Source organism: Nicotiana sylvestris, chromosome 3 (genome assembly GCF_000393655.2).
Source record: "Nicotiana sylvestris chromosome 3, ASM39365v2, whole genome shotgun sequence".
Classification (NCBI taxonomy): domain Eukaryota; kingdom Viridiplantae; phylum Streptophyta; class Magnoliopsida; order Solanales; family Solanaceae; genus Nicotiana; species Nicotiana sylvestris.
This window is the reverse complement of record NC_091059.1, coordinates 195,748,549-195,771,290: the sequence shown is the minus strand read 5'-3', so window position 1 is coordinate 195,771,290 and position 22,742 is coordinate 195,748,549. Positions and strand designations below refer to the sequence as shown.

Here is a 22,742-nt window from a genome sequence, read left to right as displayed (position 1 = left end):
GGACAAAGAAGTCTTTTTACTGGGCTTCAATTAGTGGCCCAACTCCGCCGAAAAACAAAATGGGCTGGTCTCAATGATGTCTTGCTTCTAAATTCTCACATACCACTATCTTTTAGCAGTAATTAGTCATCTATAGATACTATTTGCTATATTACGGATTATAGATATATTTATGTGGTTATAAGATGCATTTGATGTATTTAAGCTATTGTATTCATGAATACAGTAGCAAAAATAGGTGTGAATCAGGGAAGTCCAGCTAATCAGTTGTTGTATTCGAGAGTATTTGACTGTATTCATGGAGTGAAACATGGGATTACACTGGACAGATTATTGTATTCGACCTTATTCACAACGTGAAATAGGGGATTACACTGTTTTTTTCAACGGAAAGTGAATCAATTAACATAATAGACTCTGAATATAACTCAATAAACTCAATTATAACACACAAATTTTGTATTTTCAGTTATAAAAAGATTCTCAACCGAAAAATACCCCAAAAATATAGCAATATTTAGAGAAATTATATAATACATCTGAATACATAAATTATATTAATTAAAAAAAAACTTATGAATACATTCATGGCAAATAGCGAGACAGTGAATACAATGAAATACATAGAATACAGCGGGATATATTAAAATATAATGAAAAAAAAGACAATGAATAAAATGAAATACATGGAATACAACAAGATACATTGAATTACAATGAAAAAAAAGACAATGAATACAATGAAATACATGAAAATACATTGAAATATATTAACAGAAAATCAAGTTGCTCAACCCCAAAATCCATCGTCTTTGTTAAAGAACAAACCCTAATTTCCGGTGAATTCGCCGTTCACCGGAAGCCTATAGTGAAAACGCGTCGCCTTCGTGAAAATTTCACTCTGAGTTGTTTGGCAAGATGACTTCTTCCAATTCTGGCGAGATCATGCTTAACAAACTGCTGTTATATTTAATTGCACAATCTCTCACCTTCTTTGCCACTCCGCCGCCACCAGAATTACTTTCTTTGGTGTCTTTGAAATATGGTTATGTATTATTGTAGTCCCACTGATCAGCCCAAGAATTCTCATATGCACTGTTCTTCTTCATATCTTCATTCTTTGATCAAAGATGAGAATTTTGGAAAAAAGAAAGAGTAATTAGAGGACTCCACGAAACTTTGGGAGTAAAGAGAGTTGATATTAGTGGAAGAGGTCCACGAAACTTTGGGAGAATGAGATGTATCAAAGTAGAGAAAGAAAGAAAAAAGTGTAATTGATTAGCGTATTTAGTGGTTTAGGGCTAGGAGGAAACCAAAATTAAATATTTTGCTATAAACCTTAAAAGGTATCTATAGAATATAATTTTTTTAAATGGTATTTATTTAAAATAAATAAGGTGTTAACTTTTGCTATATAAGATAAAAATTCCATTTCCATTTTTTATCCGTATTATTGTTAAGCGATATATTCACGGTAATTTGTGATTCAACAATAACAATAATATATCTAGTATGATCTTAAAAGCCGGATCTGAGGATGGTGGGGTGTATCCAGACCTTACCTCTACCTTGTGAAGATAAAGATGATGTTTCTGATAGACTTTCGGCTCAAGAAAAATATTTTTAAAATATGTTTGAAAAATAAAAAAGTAAAAAATGTAAGACTATATGACTAAATGAATCACAAAAATGAAGTGCACATTTTACGATCACTCCCTCTTTTTACTTTTACTTGTCCGCAATGGACTTTGTACTCTCCTTAAGAAAGAATAAATGAATTGTAAATTTTACCATAAACTCATACTAATGATAGTATTTTAAAAAATCTTGAAAAATAATTTGGAGAATGAGCAGTTAATGATAAGGTAAAACATAAACGTTCTTTCTCTTTTTCTTGATTTGCTAAAATGAACAAGTAAAGTAAAACTGTATTTTTAATATAATGAACAAATAAAAGTGAACAGAGAAATTTATCGTTTAAAACCAACTTAAACCACCGAGAGTTGAAAAGATTGGCCAAAGTTACAAGGCTCCTCTCTTCAAGGTAAAAATAGCACGGACTAACCAGTTTTCGGACTGGTCATTCAAAAATAGCCAACGTTTGCAAAATCATTGAAAAACAACCACTATTTTGTTGTAAAACGGAAAGTTCCAACATAATATACTGGAGATCGGTGCACATGTGTATGAACTTCCAGCATATTATGCTGGAACTCCAACGGAAAGTTCCGGTATATTATAATGGAGATTGGAGCACCGGTACTCCAATCTCCAGTATATTATGCTGGACTGGTATATTATACTAAAAAATTCCAGTATAATATATTGGAGCTCCAGTATACTTATACTAGAATTCCATTATATTATACTGAAGTATTTTTCCGAATTTTGAATAGTGTTTTCATTCATATTTATCTTTACATGAAAAGTGACTAAATTTCAATTATTTTTGAAATTGTGACAATTTTTGAATGACCACTTTTAAATTTGGCTATTTTTGAATTTCTCCCCTCTTCAAGTCCACTGAGCCCCTTAGCAAGAAAAGGCCACGTAGAGCGTCTAGCTCTGAAAGGTTTAATTTAATACAACAAAATAATTGACAAAACACAAACACATTGAGTTTTACAACAAAGATTTGTATAGGCATGATGCAGAATATGCCAATTCGGTGACCCAAAGATACCTTTAACAGCAGCATGCTTAAGGTAAAACTTAAGACCTCATTAGACTTGGGCTGTTAAGGAGCAAAGGCCACCAGCGACGTCTGATTCTGAAACTCTAATTCGGGGTCCGTTGTCTATATTTTTAACTTTTTGTTTTATTCTTTTTTCTTTGTAATCCTTAATTCAAGATATTAGTATTTTATTTGGTCTCAAGGGTGGCCTTGGCCTAACCTTTGTGATCGATATGCTGACTGGGACTAAACTCAAGAGTCCTTAAAATGAGCTAAAAAACTTTAGAGTTGAAATGTTGTCAAGCTCATTTTGCTAAAATTGAAGTTTGACTTTCACCGCTTTTCCCTGAAAATTCTCCCCATCGACCAGTAGAGGCGGAGCTAGTATTTCAATCTTATGGGTTTAGAATTCTAATCTTTTTAAGTTACTGGTTTCTAAATTAATATTTTGTACATATTCGATATATTTTTAAAGACAAATATAAGGTTTGAATCAAAGCTATTGGGTTCAGCGAACCCGCTCCCAGTACTCTAGCTCCGCCCCTACCGGACTCGAGGAAGTCTGTAAGTGGTTTTTACATTTCCCTTGGTACCTCTCCGATCTCTTGGAAATCCAAGAAGCAAACTTCCATCTCGCTCAGTTCGGCCGAGGCAGAATACAGATCTATGAGGCGAGTGGTTGCAGAGCTTACATGGTTGGTTCGTCTTTTTGAGGATTTGTCAATTTCTGTTTCTCTTCCAATCACTCTTCACTCTGATAGCCAAGCAGCAATTCATATAGCAAAAAACCCTGTTTTTCACGAATGGACGAAGCACGTTGAAATCAACTATCATTTTGTACACGACCAATACCTAGCTGGGCTGATTTCGTTATCATTTGCTCGATCTTCTGCCCAGTTGGTATATCTCTTTACCAAACCACTCACCTAACCTCTTCATCGTGATCTTTTGGGCAAGTTGGATGTGTTTTCTACCCCCTCCAACTTGGGGGAGGGGGGTGTTGGAGTCGATGAAGATGAAATGATCTGATTAACAGATCTGACTTAGCACACATATGAGGCCACTCGGTTTTGGGCCTGGGCCTAATTTTGGGTCATCAATGCTCCAAGAATTGGGCCTGCTTACCCCTAGCCCACTTATGGGTTTTCCCTGTCCAGTACTATTAGGAACATAGTGCATAGCACATGTTACTCTATATTTTACTTATTTTCCCCATACCTTTGTATTTTAATTATTTGCTCCATCCTTATATTTATTTTATGTACAACTTTATGCTAGCTAATAGGATATTGCCACTTGGCAATATAGTATGTAGCCCTAGAAACATCCCTTCTGTATATAATCTTAGGCTTGTACACTTAATACAACAGATTATTCAAAATACAAAAGAAGGAAATCTTCAAATCATTTTCTCATTCTTTCATGGTATCAGAGCAGGTTTAATTCTGCTATCATTTTCTGCTTTCTCAGTCATAAATCAGTTTTTCTTCCTCACTTTTCTTCTTCTCTTAAGCTTGTCTGCTATGAGTAGTTCACCAGAATCGGTTGATACTCTAGCTTCTGCTGATGCCACCACCAATGTTCATGCACCTACAGTTACCATTGCTTCAGGAGTGATTGACTCTACTCACCCTTACTACCTTCTGACTATCCAGGGATGAACCTTGTATCCTTATTTTTTGATGGAAAAGGATATGGAAGTTGGAGAAGGGCAGTTATCATTGCCTTGTCTGCAAAGAACAGGTTGGGATTTATCGATGGTACTCTTATTTATCTCTAAGACTGATTCTGCAATCTAGCAGGCTTGGGGTAGGTGTAATGATATGGTACTTTCATGGCTTCTCAACTCGTTGTCCAAAGAGATAGCTGAGAGTGTGCTCTATTCACAGAGTGCAAAGGATTTATGGAGTGACCTGGAAGACAGATTTGGACAGGCAAATGGAGCAAAGTTGTTCTAATTACAAAAGGAATTTAGTTCAGTGGTGCAAGGAAATTCAAGTGTATCAACTTACTTCACCAGAATGAAGAGCCTATGGGATGAACTAGATGCACTCAACACATTTTCTGCTTGTGTTTGTGAGTGTGAGTGTGGGGCAAAAGTCAAAAGCTTGAAAGCACACCAAGATGAGACACTACTATAGTTCCTAATGGGACTAAACGACATATTTATTGGGGTAAGGAGCAACATTTTATTGTCATCGCCTTTACTTTCCATTAGACAGGCATACTCTCTTGTGATTCAAGATGAGAAACAGAGGGAGATACATGCTACCCCTGCATACTCAGGGGAATCTGCCTCATTCATTGCTACAAACTAACCAAAAAATTTTAGAAAATTTAATGAGAACGGTATGCAGAAAACAAGTTTTGAATCTAAGAAATATGTAGGAATTTGTTCCTATTGTAAAAGGCCTGGACATAGCATACAGAAGTGCTATAGAATTCATGAGTTTCCAGCTGATTTCAAGTTCACAAAGGAGAAAAGGTTTCAGGGAGGTGCCCAACAAACAAAGCTTTCCTTTTAAATGAGGAAAGTGAACATAGAGCAGAAAGTGCATCAGGAGTTCAGAATCTCACCAAGGAAAATGTGGCTGAGCTACTGCAGCTTCTTCAGCAAGTGAAAGTGGGACAAAATAGTGCAGGAACCTCTGATGATGCAGTAAATGTGATCTATGATGGTATGACCAATTTATTTGAAGATTTTGCCTGTTTAATTCAAATCAATAATGAGTCTTGGATATTGAATAGTGGAGCAACAGAACATATGTCTTTCAACAAAGATTTTTTCACAAATTTAAAAACCTTGGCTAAACCTCTCATGGTAAAACTCCCAAACTCTTACAGAGTTAAAGTCACTCATTCAGGAACTATTTCTCTTTTGCCTAATCCGATTCTTCGAAATGTTCTTTACATTCCATCTTTTAAATATAATCTGTTGTCTGTGCACAAGTTGTACAGACAACTCAAGCAATATGTTTTATTCACACCCTTTTCATGTTTTCTTCTATAGGGCCCTTCAATGAAGAGCCCACTGGAGATTGTTAAAGAGGAAGGGGGCCTTTACATTCTCAGATCCAGACATACAACACCAGTGTCTAAGAGTTCACCTAAGTTTAGAAGAGTTTTTATTCCAAGAAGGAATTCTGTTTCCAATCATAGTTTACATTCATGTTTTAGTTTTTCTGATTCAATTGTAAAGGAAAAGTTGTGGCACTACAGATTAGGTCATATGCCCTCTAGTAATATGAAAAATGTTTCATCAGTTTCGATATCCAAGTGTTCCAAATTCTCCACTCCATGTGTTATTTGTCCTATGGCAAGGCAGTCCAAACTTCCTTTTCCATCTAGTTCTATTTCTTCCAAGAAAGTGTTTGAATTAATTCATGTGGATACCTAGGGACCATACAATAGTGCTACATATGATAGATTTAAATACTTTCTTACAATTGTTGATGACTTCAGTAGAGGCACATGGACCTACCTACTAACCAACAAACCCAATGCATTCACTATTCTAAAAAGGTTCTCTAGCTATGGTAGAAAGACAGTTTAACAACAAGGTGAAAACTATAAGGTCAGATAATGCTTTTGAATTGGGAAGTGGTAAAGTTCAATTAGAATTTTTTGAGTCACAAGGTATTATTCATCAAACCACTTGTGTGTCCACATCACAACAAAATGGAGTTGTGGAAAGAAAGTACAAGCATCTTTTAGAGATATCCAGAGCCTTGTTATACCAATCACACCTAGCTATATCATACTGGGGTGACTGCCTTCTTACAACAACCTATTTGATCAACAGATTTCCTTCAAGTATCTTAAAGCTTAAGACTCCTTATGAAGTTTTTTTACAAGCAAGCCAAACTACTCTAACCTTAGATGCTTTGGGTGTATGTTTTGCCTCTACTCTCTCAAATCATAGAACTAAGTTTGAACCAAGGGCTACACCTTGTGTGTTCTTAGGTTATCCTCATGGAAAGAAGGGTTATAAAGTGTTGAACCTCAAGAATTTGAAGCCTTTCATTTCTAGAGATGTTGTATTTCATGAAGAATTCTTTCCATTTGCTTCTATTAAGTCTAATTCTTCTTCTGAGATTTCTTTACCCACTGCTAAAGTTTCTGCAAGTAACCAAACTCTTGAAACTTTACCTTTTGCTATCAGACCTCACACTAAAGCTTCCCAAGAGCCTACTGAATCATCAATTGATTTCTGTTCTTCCCCCATTTCTTCAAATCATCCTAGTATACCTATTCCATATATCTCTCCTTCTAGGTTCTCTCCAGATTCTCCAGTAACATCTAGTCAACCACATACATCTGCACTAGTTTTTACTTCTTTGGATTCTGATTCTATGATGGATGTTCTTATTAGGAAGTCTACCAGACCACACACAACTCCATCTTATCTCAAGGATTATATTTGTAATGCAATCCAACTCACATATGTTAGCAACTTTTGCTTTCTCACACCAGTTACACCTACTTGTATATCTTTCAGTGGACTGTCTTCTACCAATCAACATATGCTAAACACATTGTCCAATATACAAGAACGGACTATTTACATGTAACACATCACCCAGGGTGGCAAGAAGCAATAGACAAAGAGTTTGAGGCACTTGAACTTAATAAGACTTGGGAAGTGGTTGAATTACCACCTAGGAGGAAAGCTTTACGATGCAAATGGGTGTATAAGGTTAAACAACATTCAGATGGGAGTGTAGAAAGACTAAAGGCAAGATTGGTCATTAGAGGAGACATACAGAAAAAGGGAATAGACTTCAATGAAACTTTTTCACCTGTGGTGAAGATGACCACAATCAGATGCATACTGGCCACTGCAGTAAAGAAAGGATGGGGTCTATACCAGCTCAATGTAAATAACGCTTTCCTACATGGAGATATAAATGAAGAAGTGTACATGAAATTCCCACCCGGGGTTGTACCTCTTTCACCTACTCATGCATGCAAGTTAAAGAAATCGATTTATGGGCTACGACAAGTATCTCGTTAGTAGTATGCTAAACTTACAACTGATTTGAATTTTAAGGGATTCACTCACTCATTCAACGACTATTCCCTGTTCTTTAAAAAGGTCAGGTTCTTCTATTTCTATATTGGCTATCTATGTGGATGATATACTCTTGACAGGAAATGACAATGCAGAACTACATGCATTGAAAGAATTTCTCAATCAAGAATTCAAATTAAAGATCTCGGGAACTTACATTTATTTCTAGGAATGGAAGTTATCCGAGAAACAGATGAACTCATCCTTTCTCAGCGTAAATTCACTTTAGACCTTCTCCAAGAATTTGACTCTCTCCATTTGTCACATGTTTCTTCTCCACTCGATTCATCTACTCGTTTGTCTACTCACACAGGGGAACCAGTGAAGGATCCCACCTTGTATCGTCATCTCCTTGGCAAACTTAACTACCTCACTCACACCCGCCCAGACTTATCCTTCACTATCCAGCACCTCAGCCAGTACATGCATGACCCTCGACAACCACACCTAGATGCAGCACTTCGTGTGCTTCGCTATCTACTCATATATCCTGGGCTTGGGCTTGGGCTTGTTATGTCTGCTTCTTCCTCCTTCAAGCTCCTAGCTTTTTGTGACTCCGATTGGGCCACCTGCCCGGACTCGAGGAAGTCGGTGAGTGGTTTTTACATTTCCCTTGGTACCTCTCCGTTCTCTTGGAAATCCAAGAAGCAAACTTCCATCTCGCTCAGTTCGACCGAGGTAGAATACAGATCTATGCGGCGAGTGGTTGCAGAGCTTACATGATTGGTTCGTCTTTTTGAGGATTTGTCAATTCCTATTACTCTTCTAGTCACTCTTCACTCCGATAGCCAAGCAGAAATTCATATAGCAAAAACCCTATTTTTCACGAACGGACGAAGCACGTTGAAATCGACTATCATTTTGTGCGCGACCAATACCCAGCTGGGCTGATTTCGTTATCATTTATTCGATCTTCTGCCCAGTTGGCAGATCTCTTCACCAAACCACTCACCAGGCCTCTTCATCGTGATATTTTGGGAAAGTTGGGTGTGTTTTCTACCTGTGAGCACGCGATTTTTGCCCTACATGAATTACTCCCACAAATTCAAAACAAAAATAATTTTTCCATTGTTTGTCGTTTTGTGGATTTTTGTGGCATTTTTCTGTCAATTGTTTGCATTTGTCTGTACACGTTTATTTTATTTAATTAATGAAAAATACAAAAAATATATTGCATGTGCATTTAGGATTTAACTTTGCATTTTAAAAATTAATTAGTAATTAAGTTATTTTATAAAAAAAGGAAAATCACAAAAATAGTTCAATTTGCACCTTTAATTTTAACTTTGATTTTGAGTAGTTTTTCTTTTAATTTGTTAATTGTGATAATTATTATTTACGTTTAATTAGTGTTTTTTTTTTATTAATTAGGTTCTAGGAATTAATTTAGATTTTAATTTAATTTTGGAAAAAAAGGAAGAAAAAAGAATTTTTGGGAAAATTGAAAAGAAATGAAAACAAAAGAAGAAGAGAGTCCAATTTTGGGTCTTCTTTAATTCTAATTTCCCAAGCCCAATTCCCCTCCAATTCCTTGAAGCCCAAAATCACCTGCCCCAGTAGCCCAAAATCCGGTCCAAACTGGGTAATGACCAAACGACCTCGTTTGGTCGTCTCTAATCCAAGCCGTCTATGTTATCTAATCTAACAGTGGGGAAGTGATGAGGGCTTTAATATTTAACTGTCCGAATCTAGTACCCCCCCCCCCATCTCTCATCTCCCTCGTTCTCATCTCAAAGATGAATAGGAAAAAAAAATTAGAGCCGCCTGAAATTCCCACCGTTCTCCACCGGTGGCGCCTATCCCAAAGGCCATCAAATTAACACCCTAAGACCCTTCCCTTCCCTCATTCTGAATCCCAACCCTACTTCTCTCGAATCTCTCCTGAATCCTTCGAATCTTAGATCGAAGAGATGAACCCTAATTCCCAAAGGCTACCGATTCGGGTCTGTTTTGAAGTTTTGGGGCTAACTTTGATTTTATTCGTGTGTTCTTATTAAGAACACATGATTAATGTCATAGTTGGCCAGGAAATTCAAGAAGCCAAGGGTTCAGACTTTGTTCCTCAAATCGCTCTTATTTAGTATGTATTTTTCTGTTATTCGCTTTGATTTTATCCAGTTTTCATTTTTCTTTTTCTATATTTCTGTTTCTTCTTGTTTTCTCAACCCCTCTGTTATTTATGTTTTCCCGGATTGCTTTCCCATGCATGTTAATTTTAGGTTAGTGTTTTAACTGGATCTTGATTTGTTAATTGGTTTAATCTAGATTCGTTAGCTTAGTCAATTAGTTATTGAGTCGTTTTAGGTTGTTTGATCTGTTAAACCATTTCAGAGTTTGCAAATTTTTAACTAAGTATATTGTTTGGAAGTTGGGCTGCCTCTGATTTAATTGATAAAGAGCAGCCTGTTCATATTGCATTGGGCCATTGGGTCAGCTTGACCCAGGTAAATGGCTGGGGGTAATTTCAGGGGTTGTGGGGGGGGGGAGGGGGTAATTTAGGAATTTGGTTTGAGGAATCTTTGTTGTAATAGAAAATAGAAGCTTTTCAGAAGCTGGCTGGGGGACTAAAGTGAATTAGGTCTTTTGAATTGGGGATTTTTGAGCAAAACACAAAATTGACTAAGGTTTTCTAAGCAAAAACAAAAATTTGAAAAAGGCCCAAGAGGAAAAACTGATTATCTAGTGTTGCCCTAGGTTCCTTGCCTATAAAGACATCATTTCCTTGATATTCAAGGCAGAATTTCCAGAGATAGAAAAATACAGAAAAACAAACGGCTAAAGCTTTACTGTTCCATTGAAATTTCTTTTTCTCTTTGCGATTTCTGAATGCCCTGAAACATTTTCTAATTCATATGGGGGCTGAAAGGGTTTGATTTTGGTTGGTTTAAGAGTTTGGCCTGAAGTTCTGGTTGATTTTTGTTATTATTGCACATTATTTTCTGGAATTGAGCTGGTTTTTGTTGGGAATCACTGTTCTATTGCTTTTTCTTGTTGATTTCTGCTGTCTTTGCTCGGTTGTAGTTACTGCTTCTTCACCTTTGTTTTCTCTATCAATTTTCAGGTATTTCCTCATACCATTGTTAACAAATGAGGTGCTACAAGTTAGAACTAGACTGAATCTGTGTACAGAGTTAAGAATTTGAGTTGGAATTTGAACAGAAGCATTGGTTAATATTGAACTTCTATTAGCTCCTACTGTTTTATGTCCTTAATTTCCCCTGTTCTGAAATAATTCAATATTTTTCTTTCAAATATGTTAGTCTATTTATTCATGTTCAATGCTTTAGGGTTGTTTGGTCATTTGGAATGAATGCTTGGATTCTTGGCTCTGTAATTGTAAATGGACGCTCATGTGTGAATGGACTGTTAAACATGATGTAGATTACTTGAGTATGCCATTTGGTTTTCTGTAGCTCGAAATTAGGGGCTGTTATGATCAAGTATTGTCTATTCTGCAATTTGGATTTGCATTGTTATACTTAATTAGAAGTACCATTTAAACGGTCTGTATAAGTTTGAATTCCTTGTGTTTATTTGTGAAAGTTAGCTCAGAAATTAAAGCGCAAGTATGATCTATTCCGATGTTAAAGTTGAATCATGCTAAAATGTGAAGACTGATTTTGAAATTGTTAATTGGATAATTCGTTGAATCAGAAATCATGTAAGTGGCTGGGGGTCTGACCGTTTTAAAAATAAAAACAAAAGTTTCTTTTTTTGTTAAATCAATCTCAATGTTTCCAGTGTGGTATCAGTTGATGAATATTCGGAGTTGGCGTAATAATGGGGAACCTAACTTCTATGTGAGTTTATATGGACTCACAAGAATTCGATCCTCAGTCTCTGTTTTTCTGTTGCAATGTTTATGAATTGGGCCTGCTATAGAGGATTGGCCCAAATAATTTTTGAAATCAATGGTTCATTTGTCACTGCAAGTTCTTGGGTTCAGGTTCTAAAAGAAATGGACCCTTTGTTTACTTATTTCGCTTTCTGGGTTTAAGCTTTAACACAAAACACCCTTTGAATTCCATTAGGCTTTTTCTTTAATTAAGCTAGACTGTCACAAAGTAGATTGGAGGTGCACGTATTAGACAATAAAATAGTTTATGGCCCTCCTAAATTTAGTTTGAATACCCTTTAGAATTAGAATTGAGGTGCGCCATGTCAAACAAAAATGACAATTGCGTGGCCTTCGCTTAGTTATTTCTTTTAAAATTCTTAGAACTCGAGGCGCGCCATTTAGCGAATTTTTCATGGCCCTCGCAAAGTCAAAAACGCGTAGTTGTTTTAGGCGCGTTATTTTAACAATTTACCTTCCTAAACTCGGGTGTGCATTTCATGTGACGCAAATCCAAATCTTAATAACGTTGAACAAAAATATGTTTCGGATTGCGGGTGCATTTCATGTGGCACGGTCCAAAGACATGTTTTAGACGATGTTAAAATATTCCTAAAAATAAATAAAAGTGGTTTTAAAGTAAAAATGCACAATATGTTTAAAACATGTAATAAATCGGATAATAGGCCAATTATAACAGTTGAGCGACCGTGCTAGAACCATGGAACTCGGAAATGCCTAACACCTTCTCCCGGATTAACAAAATTCTTTATCCGGATTTCTGTGTTCGCGGACTGTAATACAGAGTCAATCTTTTCCTCGATTCGGGATTTGAACGGGTAACTTGGGACACCATAAAATTATCCCTAGTGGCGATTTTGAATTTAATAAATAAATAATCCCGTTTCGATTGTCACGTTAAGTTGGAAAAAACTCCTTTATATATACCCTTCTGGGGGTGTAGAAAAAAGGAGGTGTGACAGCTCTGGCGACTCCGCTAGGGATCGAACCCAGAATCTCTGGTTCAAGGTTCAGAATTTGAGCTTAGATAAATTATTATAGTTGGCTTTATTAATTATCTGATTTTGTTACATGTTTGGGCCTAATATGCTAAGTGTTGCTTTTACCGCTTTGATATTCTGTGAACTGTATATAAACTGCTACGAAACCCTTCTTTTCTCTGAGTCTTCTAAATCATGGAGGAGTGTGCACTTCGTGTGACTTCTCTTCTGTTAGAGTCATATCCCAAATTTTAGAACGAGGTTCGGACAAGTTGCAAAGCCGGTGAAGCTTCTGTATTCCCGGTACGCTGCCCCCCTCGGCTCGAGCTGTCTGCCCGGGTAAGCCAGGTCTAAAACAATAAACCCAGGTTTTAAATCTAGTATAACAAGACCTCATGTCGGATCCCTAGTAGGAAAGTTTGTTTGCATCACGTGCATTTGACTTTGGAGACTCAACACAGGGGTTGGGTCTGTCAAGGACAGGTGTACCAAAAATGAAAAGACCATCCTGGTGTATCTTACTTGCTACTTGTGCATTTATTTGATTTGGATTTGCATGCTGACCGGTTTTTGAATAATGGAAGAAAGTTGGAAAAAAGAGAATAACAATGTGAGGGTTAAGTGAGTTAAATCACCTGTTTTGAAAAAATCAATGTCCAAATGGTACTGAAACTCTGCCGAATTTTTTTGAGAAAAATGAAAAAAAAAGGTTTTTTTTTTTTGAAAAATAGTTGGTTTTATTTTATTTGCCCGAATTACGCCAGTTTGATTCTCACAGGGTGTGAGATACATAGGCAACCCCATCGGGTCCAACTTCCTTTTTGCAAAAATAGCCCAAAAAGAACAAAATTTTTAATGCAAATAAATAAGGTGATGTCATTCTTGTCTAAAATAGTCGAATGTCCCCAAAAGGGCGCCGGAAGGCCCTTTTTGCTAGAATAGCCACCTTTTGTCTTTTTTAAGGTTTTTGCCGATTAGCGAACACAACCTTAAAATCTTCATTTTCGGAGTGCTGAAAGGCCGTATTGGCAAAGCCGGATATTTTTGTGAAAATTTTGAAAAAAATGGTCATTTTTCTTGAGTCAAAGTGAGTCATAGTTTTCTTTTAATTAAAATCACCTTAATAAATGTGCAGGATGAGCACAATTCAAAATGAACCTTTCTCAGTCCGTGAAGATATCTCGTTGGAGCTACATATATGGTGGCATGATTTGGGGGATAATAGTAGAAAAGTTGTGACAAAAGCGTTGCGTGGTCTTGTCGGGCTCTTGAAGGTTAAGCCGAGAAAGGACATAATTGAGGTCTTGATACCATTTTGGGACCCAACACATAATGTATTCCACTTTGCTGATTTCGAGTTAACTCCTACATTGGAAGAGAGAGCAGGCTACGCCGGTTTCGAGGGGAATCTTAGAAATCAATACCTGGTAGCACTGAGAATAGTAACCCCTCACGAATTTTTGGACTTGTTAAGCATCAGTCGGGACATCCGAGACGGAAATTTTGCCAAAGGATTCTGTACCTTCTACTTTTTGTACCGACGTTACGGGAATCCCCGTGGCTTCGAGACGCCAGATACCGGTCTTACTCACGCGAGAAACCAAGACAAGTGGGAAGCTCGGAGAGGATTAGCTTTTATAATGGCGTTTCTGGGTATTTTGATTTGCCCCAGAAAAGACGGGAACATAGAGTTGGGACTCGTGGGGATAGCTGACTTTATGATGAAAAGGCAAATGAGACCATAGTGCCGATGATTTTGGCAGAAATTTACCAAGCTCTGACCCTTTGTCGAGAAAGGGGAAAGTTCTTTGAAGGGTGCAATATGCTGTTACAATTATGGATGGAGGAACACCTTTGTCACCGTCCCGGATACTTGAATTGTGGCATGACTGGCCTCGAGTGCATTGAAAAACATGAAAAACGGGTTGAGGGTTATAAGTTCCCGGATGGTACGGAAGCATGACATGCTCATTTGAGATCTTTGACTGCAAATAAGATCTAATGGACATTCGGGTGGCTCTCGGTCAGTGAAGTAATTTATATGTCGGTTGAGGTATGTTTTCTGCTGTTTATGGGTTTTCGGAGTATCCAGCCTTATGCTCTGCACCGAGTTCTATGTCAGTTAGGCCGATACTAGACCATCCCACACGATGAGGATTTGAGTCGGCAGGTTATTAAGTTGGAACCAAAAGCCGATTTTCCAGAAGAAAAAGTGCGTCGGATTTGGCATAAGTGCAGATTCTTAGAGCCTAGAACTCAAGTATGAGATCTATACAGAGGCGAGGTGGAGCCTAGTTACACTGCTTGGTATGTTAAATGATCTCGAGTTCATAACAAGCCCGAAAGGCCCGCAAAGAGACCCCATATCCAACAGTTCACCGACGGAGCACAGGTGCAATAAGACTGGTTGACCAAAGAAAACGAGTACAGGGCTACCATAAGCAAGTTGGAAAAGCAAGTCATGGACCTTCAGTTTGAAATGGTTTGCAAGCCGCCGTAGATGAGGAAGAGAAGAAAAAACTAACTCAGGAAAATGAAACCCTCAAAGCTCAAATCCGGAAGATGAAAATCGCTGATAGAAACCCGGAAAGAAGCCGAGCGGATGAAAGGCTTTTAAGCGGTCTGAAAAAGAAAGCCCTTGAGTGTCAAGATGACCTGGAAAAGTTTGAGGCCAGTCTAGCGAAAGTATGGGCACAATGGCCAAAAAAGGCGGAAGAGTGAGCACAGTTTGTGCAACAAATGTAAAGAAACTATGAAGGGACAATCACCAATCTGAAGAGAAAAGTAACTACCCTTGAGAATGAGGCGGCCAAGCAAGCCAAGGATTTTAAAGTTTATAGGGAACACTGTTATGATTTGATGGCTCAAATGGAGGAAGAAATACAATAGTTGCAAAGCCAAAACCATCAAGATACTCAGGTGTTGAAAGCCCGGAATCAGCAGATAGGGCATTTGCTTCAGGAAAAGGGCAGAATCCGAGAGAGGATCAAAACCATTACTGACTACATTACCGTGAAATGCCAAGCGTGCAAGGACATGACTCGTACCACTTTCTTTGCTGCAGTGATGACTTTCATCTGCTAGATAATAAGTGATTTGGAGCGGTTGCAAGGGGATTTCGCATGTAGTCCCGCAGGCCCCAGGAGCATTAATGTATTCCTGATTTTCACTTGAGTTTGTATTTTCTTTCTGTTGGAGTCTATCAGTTTATTTTAGATTCTGTATTTTCTTTCTGTCGGAGTCTGTTAGTTGGTTCTTGAGTCTGTATTGTCATCTTGCTGTTGGAGTCTGTTGGTTTCCTTTTCGAGTCTGTTAGTTTTGAGTTGTTGTAATCAAAGCATTTTCTTTTTATGAAAAATCGAAAATTCCAAAATATTTTGTTATTCATTTTTTACATTTATTTCCCCTAGAACAACGCTTGGTCTGATTTATATGGGGTCATGATACGTAGGCAATCTACATAGGATTCGTTCGTAACCCAAAAGAATGATAAAAATAGAAAAAAAGAGAAAAAATAAGGGCGAAAAGAAAAGGAAAGGAGAGAAAATAAGAAACCGTGAGAAGGAAACAATGGCAAAACAAGAGAGGGAAATGAGAGAATAAAAACAAAGAGAAGTCAAGCAAAGAAAGGCAAGAATGAAAAAAGAGAGAGAGAGAGAGAGAAAAGGAAGTTGCAAATAGAAATAAAGAAAAGCCGGGATGATGCAAGCAACCGATCAAATGCATAATAGAAACGGTTAACTGCTTAGCTGCATTCATTCCCCAAATGTGCGGTTGCCTATCTGTTAAACCCTGATCGCTAACAAGTTTACTGTTGTCATCAAGTAACAGGTAGGTGGTTAGTTTGTGTGACATTCTGGCAACTCACTCATATAACACCCGTTCCAAAAACAAATTGATCATGGCCAATCAGGAACTTGATGCGAGTATCATCAATCCTTCAAGAGAGGTGGAAAAGTTGTATATTAATTCGATGAAAGAAAAGATGTACAAGTTGAAGCAGCAGATGGCCGAAATGTACCAGGCCTGGGCAAAAGGGCAACCACCACCAGCTTACCCCGCCAACCCTGCCTTCATCCCGCCACTGGCTCAGTCTCAGGATCATCCTGCCACTGATTCGTCCTCGAGCTTTCCCATCTACCAACACTACCATAGCACAACTTCCCAAACACCACCAGCTCCACCACCCAAACAAGTCTCGTACCATCCTCCACCAGTCACTCTTGTTTTTGTGGCACCCCCACCTACTGCATTATACCGATTCTCTAGTGAGTCTCTGTTCCAGATTCACGACAACCAGTATTACCCCCGGAGCCCACTTTCAAGGCTCCCGAACCCTATTCCTACACTCCTCATTTTGACCTCCCTGCGGAAACCGAAAAACCATCTAAAAATCCCAAACAAGAGGAGATGTTCAGGAAAGTTAAAAGCCTAGAACAGTCATTCAGAGACATGCGGGGGTTGGGAGTCCAAGTAAGTGTGGCCTGCAAAGACCTATGTTTGTTTCCAGATGTGCAATTGCTGGCAGGGTTTAAGATGCCCAAGTTTGATTTGTATGATGGGCATGATGATCCAGTGGCGCATTTGAGAGGTTTTTGTAGCAAAATGAGGGGAGATGGCGGGAAAGACGAGCTGCTAATGTCATATTTCAATCAGAGTCTGAGTGGATCAGCGCTGGAATGGTATACTCGGCAGGATCACAGAAGATGGGATGATCTAGCCCAGGCATTTGCTTGTCACTTCCAGTACAAACTTGAAATTATTCTGGATCGTCTGTCTTTGACGAAACTTGAGAAAAAGAACAATGAAAGTTTCAGGGAGTATGGTTTTAGGTGGAGAGATCAGGCAACAAGGGTTGACCCTCCAATAAAAGAAAGTGAAATGGTGGATTATTTTCTGCAGGCCTTAGAACCTACTTATTATGGTCATCTGGTATCATTTATAGGTAAGTCCTTCAATGAAGTGGTAAAGATGGGCGGTATGGTAGAAGAAGGGCTCAAGACAAACAAAATCATGAGTTATTCAGCTATTAAGGCAACCACCCAGGCCATTCAAAGCGGAACTGGGGGGTAATTGGAAAGAAGAAGAAAGAGGATGTAGCAACGATCGATTCAGGAGCTTGGTTCGGACCCAGGGGTTCACCTCACTACTCTCATCATCCTCGGCCCCCCAACCAAACCTACCCTCATACCCCATATAGCCCACCACAACACTACTACCCACTACCAAACCCCCATTTTTCCGTCCACCATGCCAAACATACACTCAACCTCCTGCCCACGCGCAATGGCGTGCGCCAACCCTACAGAATACCTACCCAACTCCACAAAATGTCTATCCACCCCCAAGAACCTACCGAAATCCCCTTGGAACAGGTTTTTGGCCTAATCAAGCATTCAAGAATGAGAGGTTGCATAAGAAGAAAACCTTCACTCCGTTGGGAGAATCCTATTGAGCCAAAACTGCCAAATCCTCCTCCGAGAAATCTTGATCACTTCGTGAGTTGCGAATATTATTTTGGTGCTCCGAGGCACGACACAGAGAAATACTGGCAATTGAAAACAACTATTCAAGAGCTCGTTGATACCCATCGGATTGAGGTCCAAGCTCCAGAGGCGCCCAATATCAACCAGAATCCATTGTCGGCCCATCATGAGACAAATATGATCAAGATAGTACATAGGGGAGGGGAGCCCAAGAAGACTTCACAGACCATCATGATGATTCGGTCCAGTGAGGTCAGGCCGACTGAAAAGCCAACAAGTGAGGAGTCAGTGATCAAGTTGAAGGTAACAGACAGTAAACCATCTGTGGTAGTCGAGAAGGGGTCCTCAAATAGGGTAGCAGTAAAACAAGAAAAATCAAAAACGGTGGTACCAGGGGTGGCAAACAAGACTATCGTAGTTGTGGAAGGTGCTCGCACATAGCCTGTCATTATCAAACCTGTAACTCATCTACCAATAGCCAACAGCAAGGTTGTCCCATGGAATTATGAGCGGGTGACAGTGACTTACAAAGGGAAAGAGGTTAGAGAGGAAGTCTGTGAAACCCATGGTTTAACTCGATCAGGGAGATGTTTTGCCCACGAGGAGTTAAGAAAAGCCAAAACCTCCAAAGATAGCCCAGTGCTGGTGAAGAAAGTTGTGACCGAAGAAGAGGCAAAAGAATTTTTGAGAAAGATGAAAGTGCAAGATTATTCTATTGTGGAGCAGTTGAGGAGGACACCTGCTCAGATTTCACTGTTGTCATTATTGATGTATTCAGACGAGCACCATCGGGATTTGATGAAGATCTTGAATGAGGCCCATGTTCCTGACAAAATATCAGTAAACAACTTGGAAAAGATAGCTAACAAGATATTTGAGGTAAACCGAGTCACTTTTTCTGATGATAAGTTACCCGTGGAGGGTACTGAGCACAATAGAGCCTTCTATCTTACAGTGAAATGTGAAGGTTCCATGGTTACTCGGGTCTTGGTCGACAATGGGTCTAGTGCGAACATTTGCCCTCTCTCCACGTTGAACAAGTTGAAAGTGGATGATGACAGAATTCACAAGAACAGTATTTGCATTCAGGGGTTCGACGGTGGAGGCAAAGATTCAGTCGGTGATATAGTACTAGAGCTGACGATAGGGCCAGTTGAATTTACCATGGAATTCCAAGTGCTGGATATGGCTATTTCCTACAATCTGTTGTTGGGTTGACCTCGGATCCATGCTGTCAAAGCGGTCCCATCCACCATGCACCAAATGGTTAAATTTGAATGGGATAGACAGGAAATTATGGTGCACGATGAAGATAATCTGTGTGCTCACAGCAATACCATTGTACCATTCATTGAAGTTGAAGACGACAAGGGGCCATGGGTATATCAAGTCTTTGACACAGTGTCAGTTGAGAAAATTCCAGAGGGGAAGGGCGTTCCAGTTCCAAAGGTAACTGCCACGTCAGTCATGGTGGCTTTTGAAATATTGAAGAATGGTTTTGTACCTGGTAAAGGTTTGGGTGTATCTATGCAAGGCATCGTACATCCGGTTTCTCTTCCTAAAAACTTGGATACATTTGGTTTGGGATTCAAGCCCACAGTCGGAGACGTGAGAAGAGCCAGAAAAATGAAACATAGGGCATGGGCCCTTCCAAAGCCCGTCCTGCATCTTTCCAAATCATTTGTCAGGCCTGGTACCAGAAAGCGCCCAGTGACGACGGTTCCCAGTTCAGTGGTTGATGTGGATAGAGATTTGATTGAAAAGTTCGAGAGGATATTCGCCGATGTGAACATGTTGGAAGCTGGAGAGGGCTCGAGTGAAGCGGATATGCAGTTTGTTGGGCCTAGTGCAAAGCTTAACCATTGGGAAACTACTCCTCTTCCTACTCGGAGGGAGTTTTGGTAGTTTGCTTTGATTTTCTTTCAGTTTATCTGGACTATTCCGGGGTTGTAATTCAGATTCTATGTTCCGTCCATTTGGATGTATAAACCTTGTTATCTTTAATTTCAGTGAAATGCAATTTCCCTTTTTCTTCCTTCCTGATAGTTTTATTTTTGTTTTTTTTCTTCCTTGTATAGTTCTTTTCATGATGGTTTCAATGACATGACCTGCATGAGGAATCTTCGGCCCAGTCTTAAAAGCCAATCTAATACTGAAATAATAATTCAAGAAATAGAGTGTGATGATGAATTAGAATATCATGAGAATGAGGCCCTTGAAGAGATTAGTAAAGAATTAAGCCATTTTGAAGAAAAACCCAAGCCTAACCTGAGTGATACAGAAGCAATCAATTAGGGGACTCCGATAATATCAGAGAAACTAAGATAAGTATCCATCTTGAACCACAACTCAGGGAAGTGATAATCAACGCGTTGTTTGAGTACAAAGACCTCTTTGTATGGTCATATGACGACATGCCGGGGTCTAAGCACTGACTTGGTGGTTTACAAATTGCCCACTGACCCGGTATTTCCTCCCATCAAACAGATGTTAAGGAAGTTTAAAACTGACATGAGTGTAAAGATTAAAGAAGAGGTCACAAAACAGTTCGAGGCAAAGGTCATTCGAGTCACACGGTATCCCACTTGGTTAGCCAATATTGTGCCTGTGCCAAAGAAGGATGGAAAGACCAGAGTGTGTATTGATTACCGTGATCTCAACAAGGCAAGTCCAAAGGAAAACTTTCCACTGCCAAACATCCACATTTTGATTGATAATTATGCCAAACATGAGATTGGGTCTTTTGGGGATTGCTATGCGGGCTATCATCAGATCCTAATGGATGGGGAGGATGCAGAAAAAACGGCATTCATCACGCCATGGGGAATATACTGCTACAGGGTCATGCCTTTCAGTTTGAAAAATGTTGGGGCAACTTACATGAGGGCAATGACAATCATATTCCACGACATGATACACAAGGAGATCGAGGTCTATGTGGATGATGTAATCATAAAGTCTAGAAAGCAGGCTGATCATGTCAGAGATTTGAGAAAATTCTTCCAAAGGCTTCGCAGGTACAATCTTAAGCTCAATCCTGCAAAGTGTGCATTTGGTGTGCCATCTGGAAAATTGTTGGGATTCATAGTCAGCCATTGAGGTATTGAATTTGACCTGTCAAAGATCAATGCTATCCAAGAATTTCCACTCCCAAGGAACAAAACTGAGGTGATGAGTTTATTATGGAGGTTGAATTACATCAGCAGGTTTATTGCTCAGCTTACGACAACTTGTGAGCCTATCTTCAAACTGTTGAAGAAGGATTCTGCAGTCAAGTGGACAGACGAGTGTCAAGAAACATTTGATAAGATAAAGGGGTATTTGTCGAACCCACCTGTGTTGATGCCACCTGAACCATGGAGACCTTTGATTTTGTATTTGATGGTTTTGGACAACTCGTTTGGTTGTGTGCTGGGTCAGCATGACATCACCGGTAGGAAGGCGTAGACCATCTATTATCTTAGCAAGAAGTTCACATCTTATGAGGTTAAGTACACTCACCTTGAGAGGACATGTTGCGCCCTAACTTGGGTAGCACAAAAGTTGAAGCACTATTTGTCATCTTATACTACTTACCTCATCTCTAGTTTGGATCTGCTAAAGTATATCTTTCAAAAGCCTATGCCTACAGGGAGGCTCGCAAAGTGGAAGATCTTGCTCATATAATTTGACATCGTCTATGTGACTAGGATTGCGATGAAAGCCCGGTATTGGCCGATTATTTGGCTGAGAACCCAATGGATGAAGAATATGAGCCTTTGGAGACTTACTTCCTTGATGAAGAGGTAATGCATATTGATGAGTTGGAACAAGTTGGAGAGCCAGGTTGGAAACTTTTCTTTGATGGAGCTGCTAACATGAAAGGCGTCGGGATAGGGGTTGTACTTATCTCTGAAACAGGGCATCACTACCCTGCTACGGCTCAACTTCGTTTCTACTGTACTAACAAGATGGCTTAGTACGAGGCGTGCATTTTGGGTTTGAGGTTGGCTGCAGACATGGGTGTCCAGGAAGTCTTGGTCTTGGGAGCTCGGACCTTCTAGTACACCAGATCCAACGGGAATGGGAAACACGTGATTTAAAACTTATACCGTATCGGCAATGTTTGCATGATCTTGTCAACGGTTTCGATCAGTAGAGTTTAGGCATATTCCAAGGATCCATAACGAGGTTGCCGATGCTTTGACTACCTTAGCATCAATGTTACATCATCTAGATAAGGCTTATGTGGACCCTTTGCATATTCAGGTCCATGATCAGCATGCTTACTGTAATGTTGTGGAAGAAGAACTTGATGATGAGCCTTGGTTTCATGATATCAAGGAATATATCAGGATGGGGGTCTATCTAGTATAAGCCATAGGTGATCAAAAGAGACCAATTCGGCGGTTGGTAAGCAGATTTTTCTTCAGCGGAGGGATTTTGTACAAAAGGACTCCGGATCTTGGATTGTTGAGATGCATAGATGCTAGACATGCCACATCTATCATGACCAAAGTACATTCTAGAGTCTGTAGACTGCATAAGAGTGGGTACATGCTGGCAAAAAAGATTCTCCGAGCAGGTTATTACTGGCTCACTATGGAGCGAGATTGTATCAGCTTCGTGCGCAAGTGTTATCAGTGCCAAATGCACGAAGATTTGATTCACTCTCCACTATCTGAATTACACACAA

The 22,742-nt window shown here is 39.2% G+C and overlaps 1 protein-coding gene across 1 annotated transcript; it reads left to right on the top strand.

The window, feature by feature from the left end:
• The first annotated feature begins 16,482 nt into the window (after positions 1 to 16,482).
• LOC138888539 (uncharacterized) lies at positions 16,483 to 19,285 on the top strand. The gene is made up of 4 exons (XM_070170417.1): positions 16,483 to 16,849; positions 17,110 to 17,513; positions 17,957 to 18,494; positions 18,846 to 19,285. The coding sequence occupies exons 1-4, from the start codon at positions 16,483 to 16,485 to the stop codon at positions 19,283 to 19,285; spliced, it is 1,749 nt and encodes a 582-aa protein (XP_070026518.1).
• The last annotated feature ends 3,457 nt before the right edge of the window (positions 19,286 to 22,742 follow it).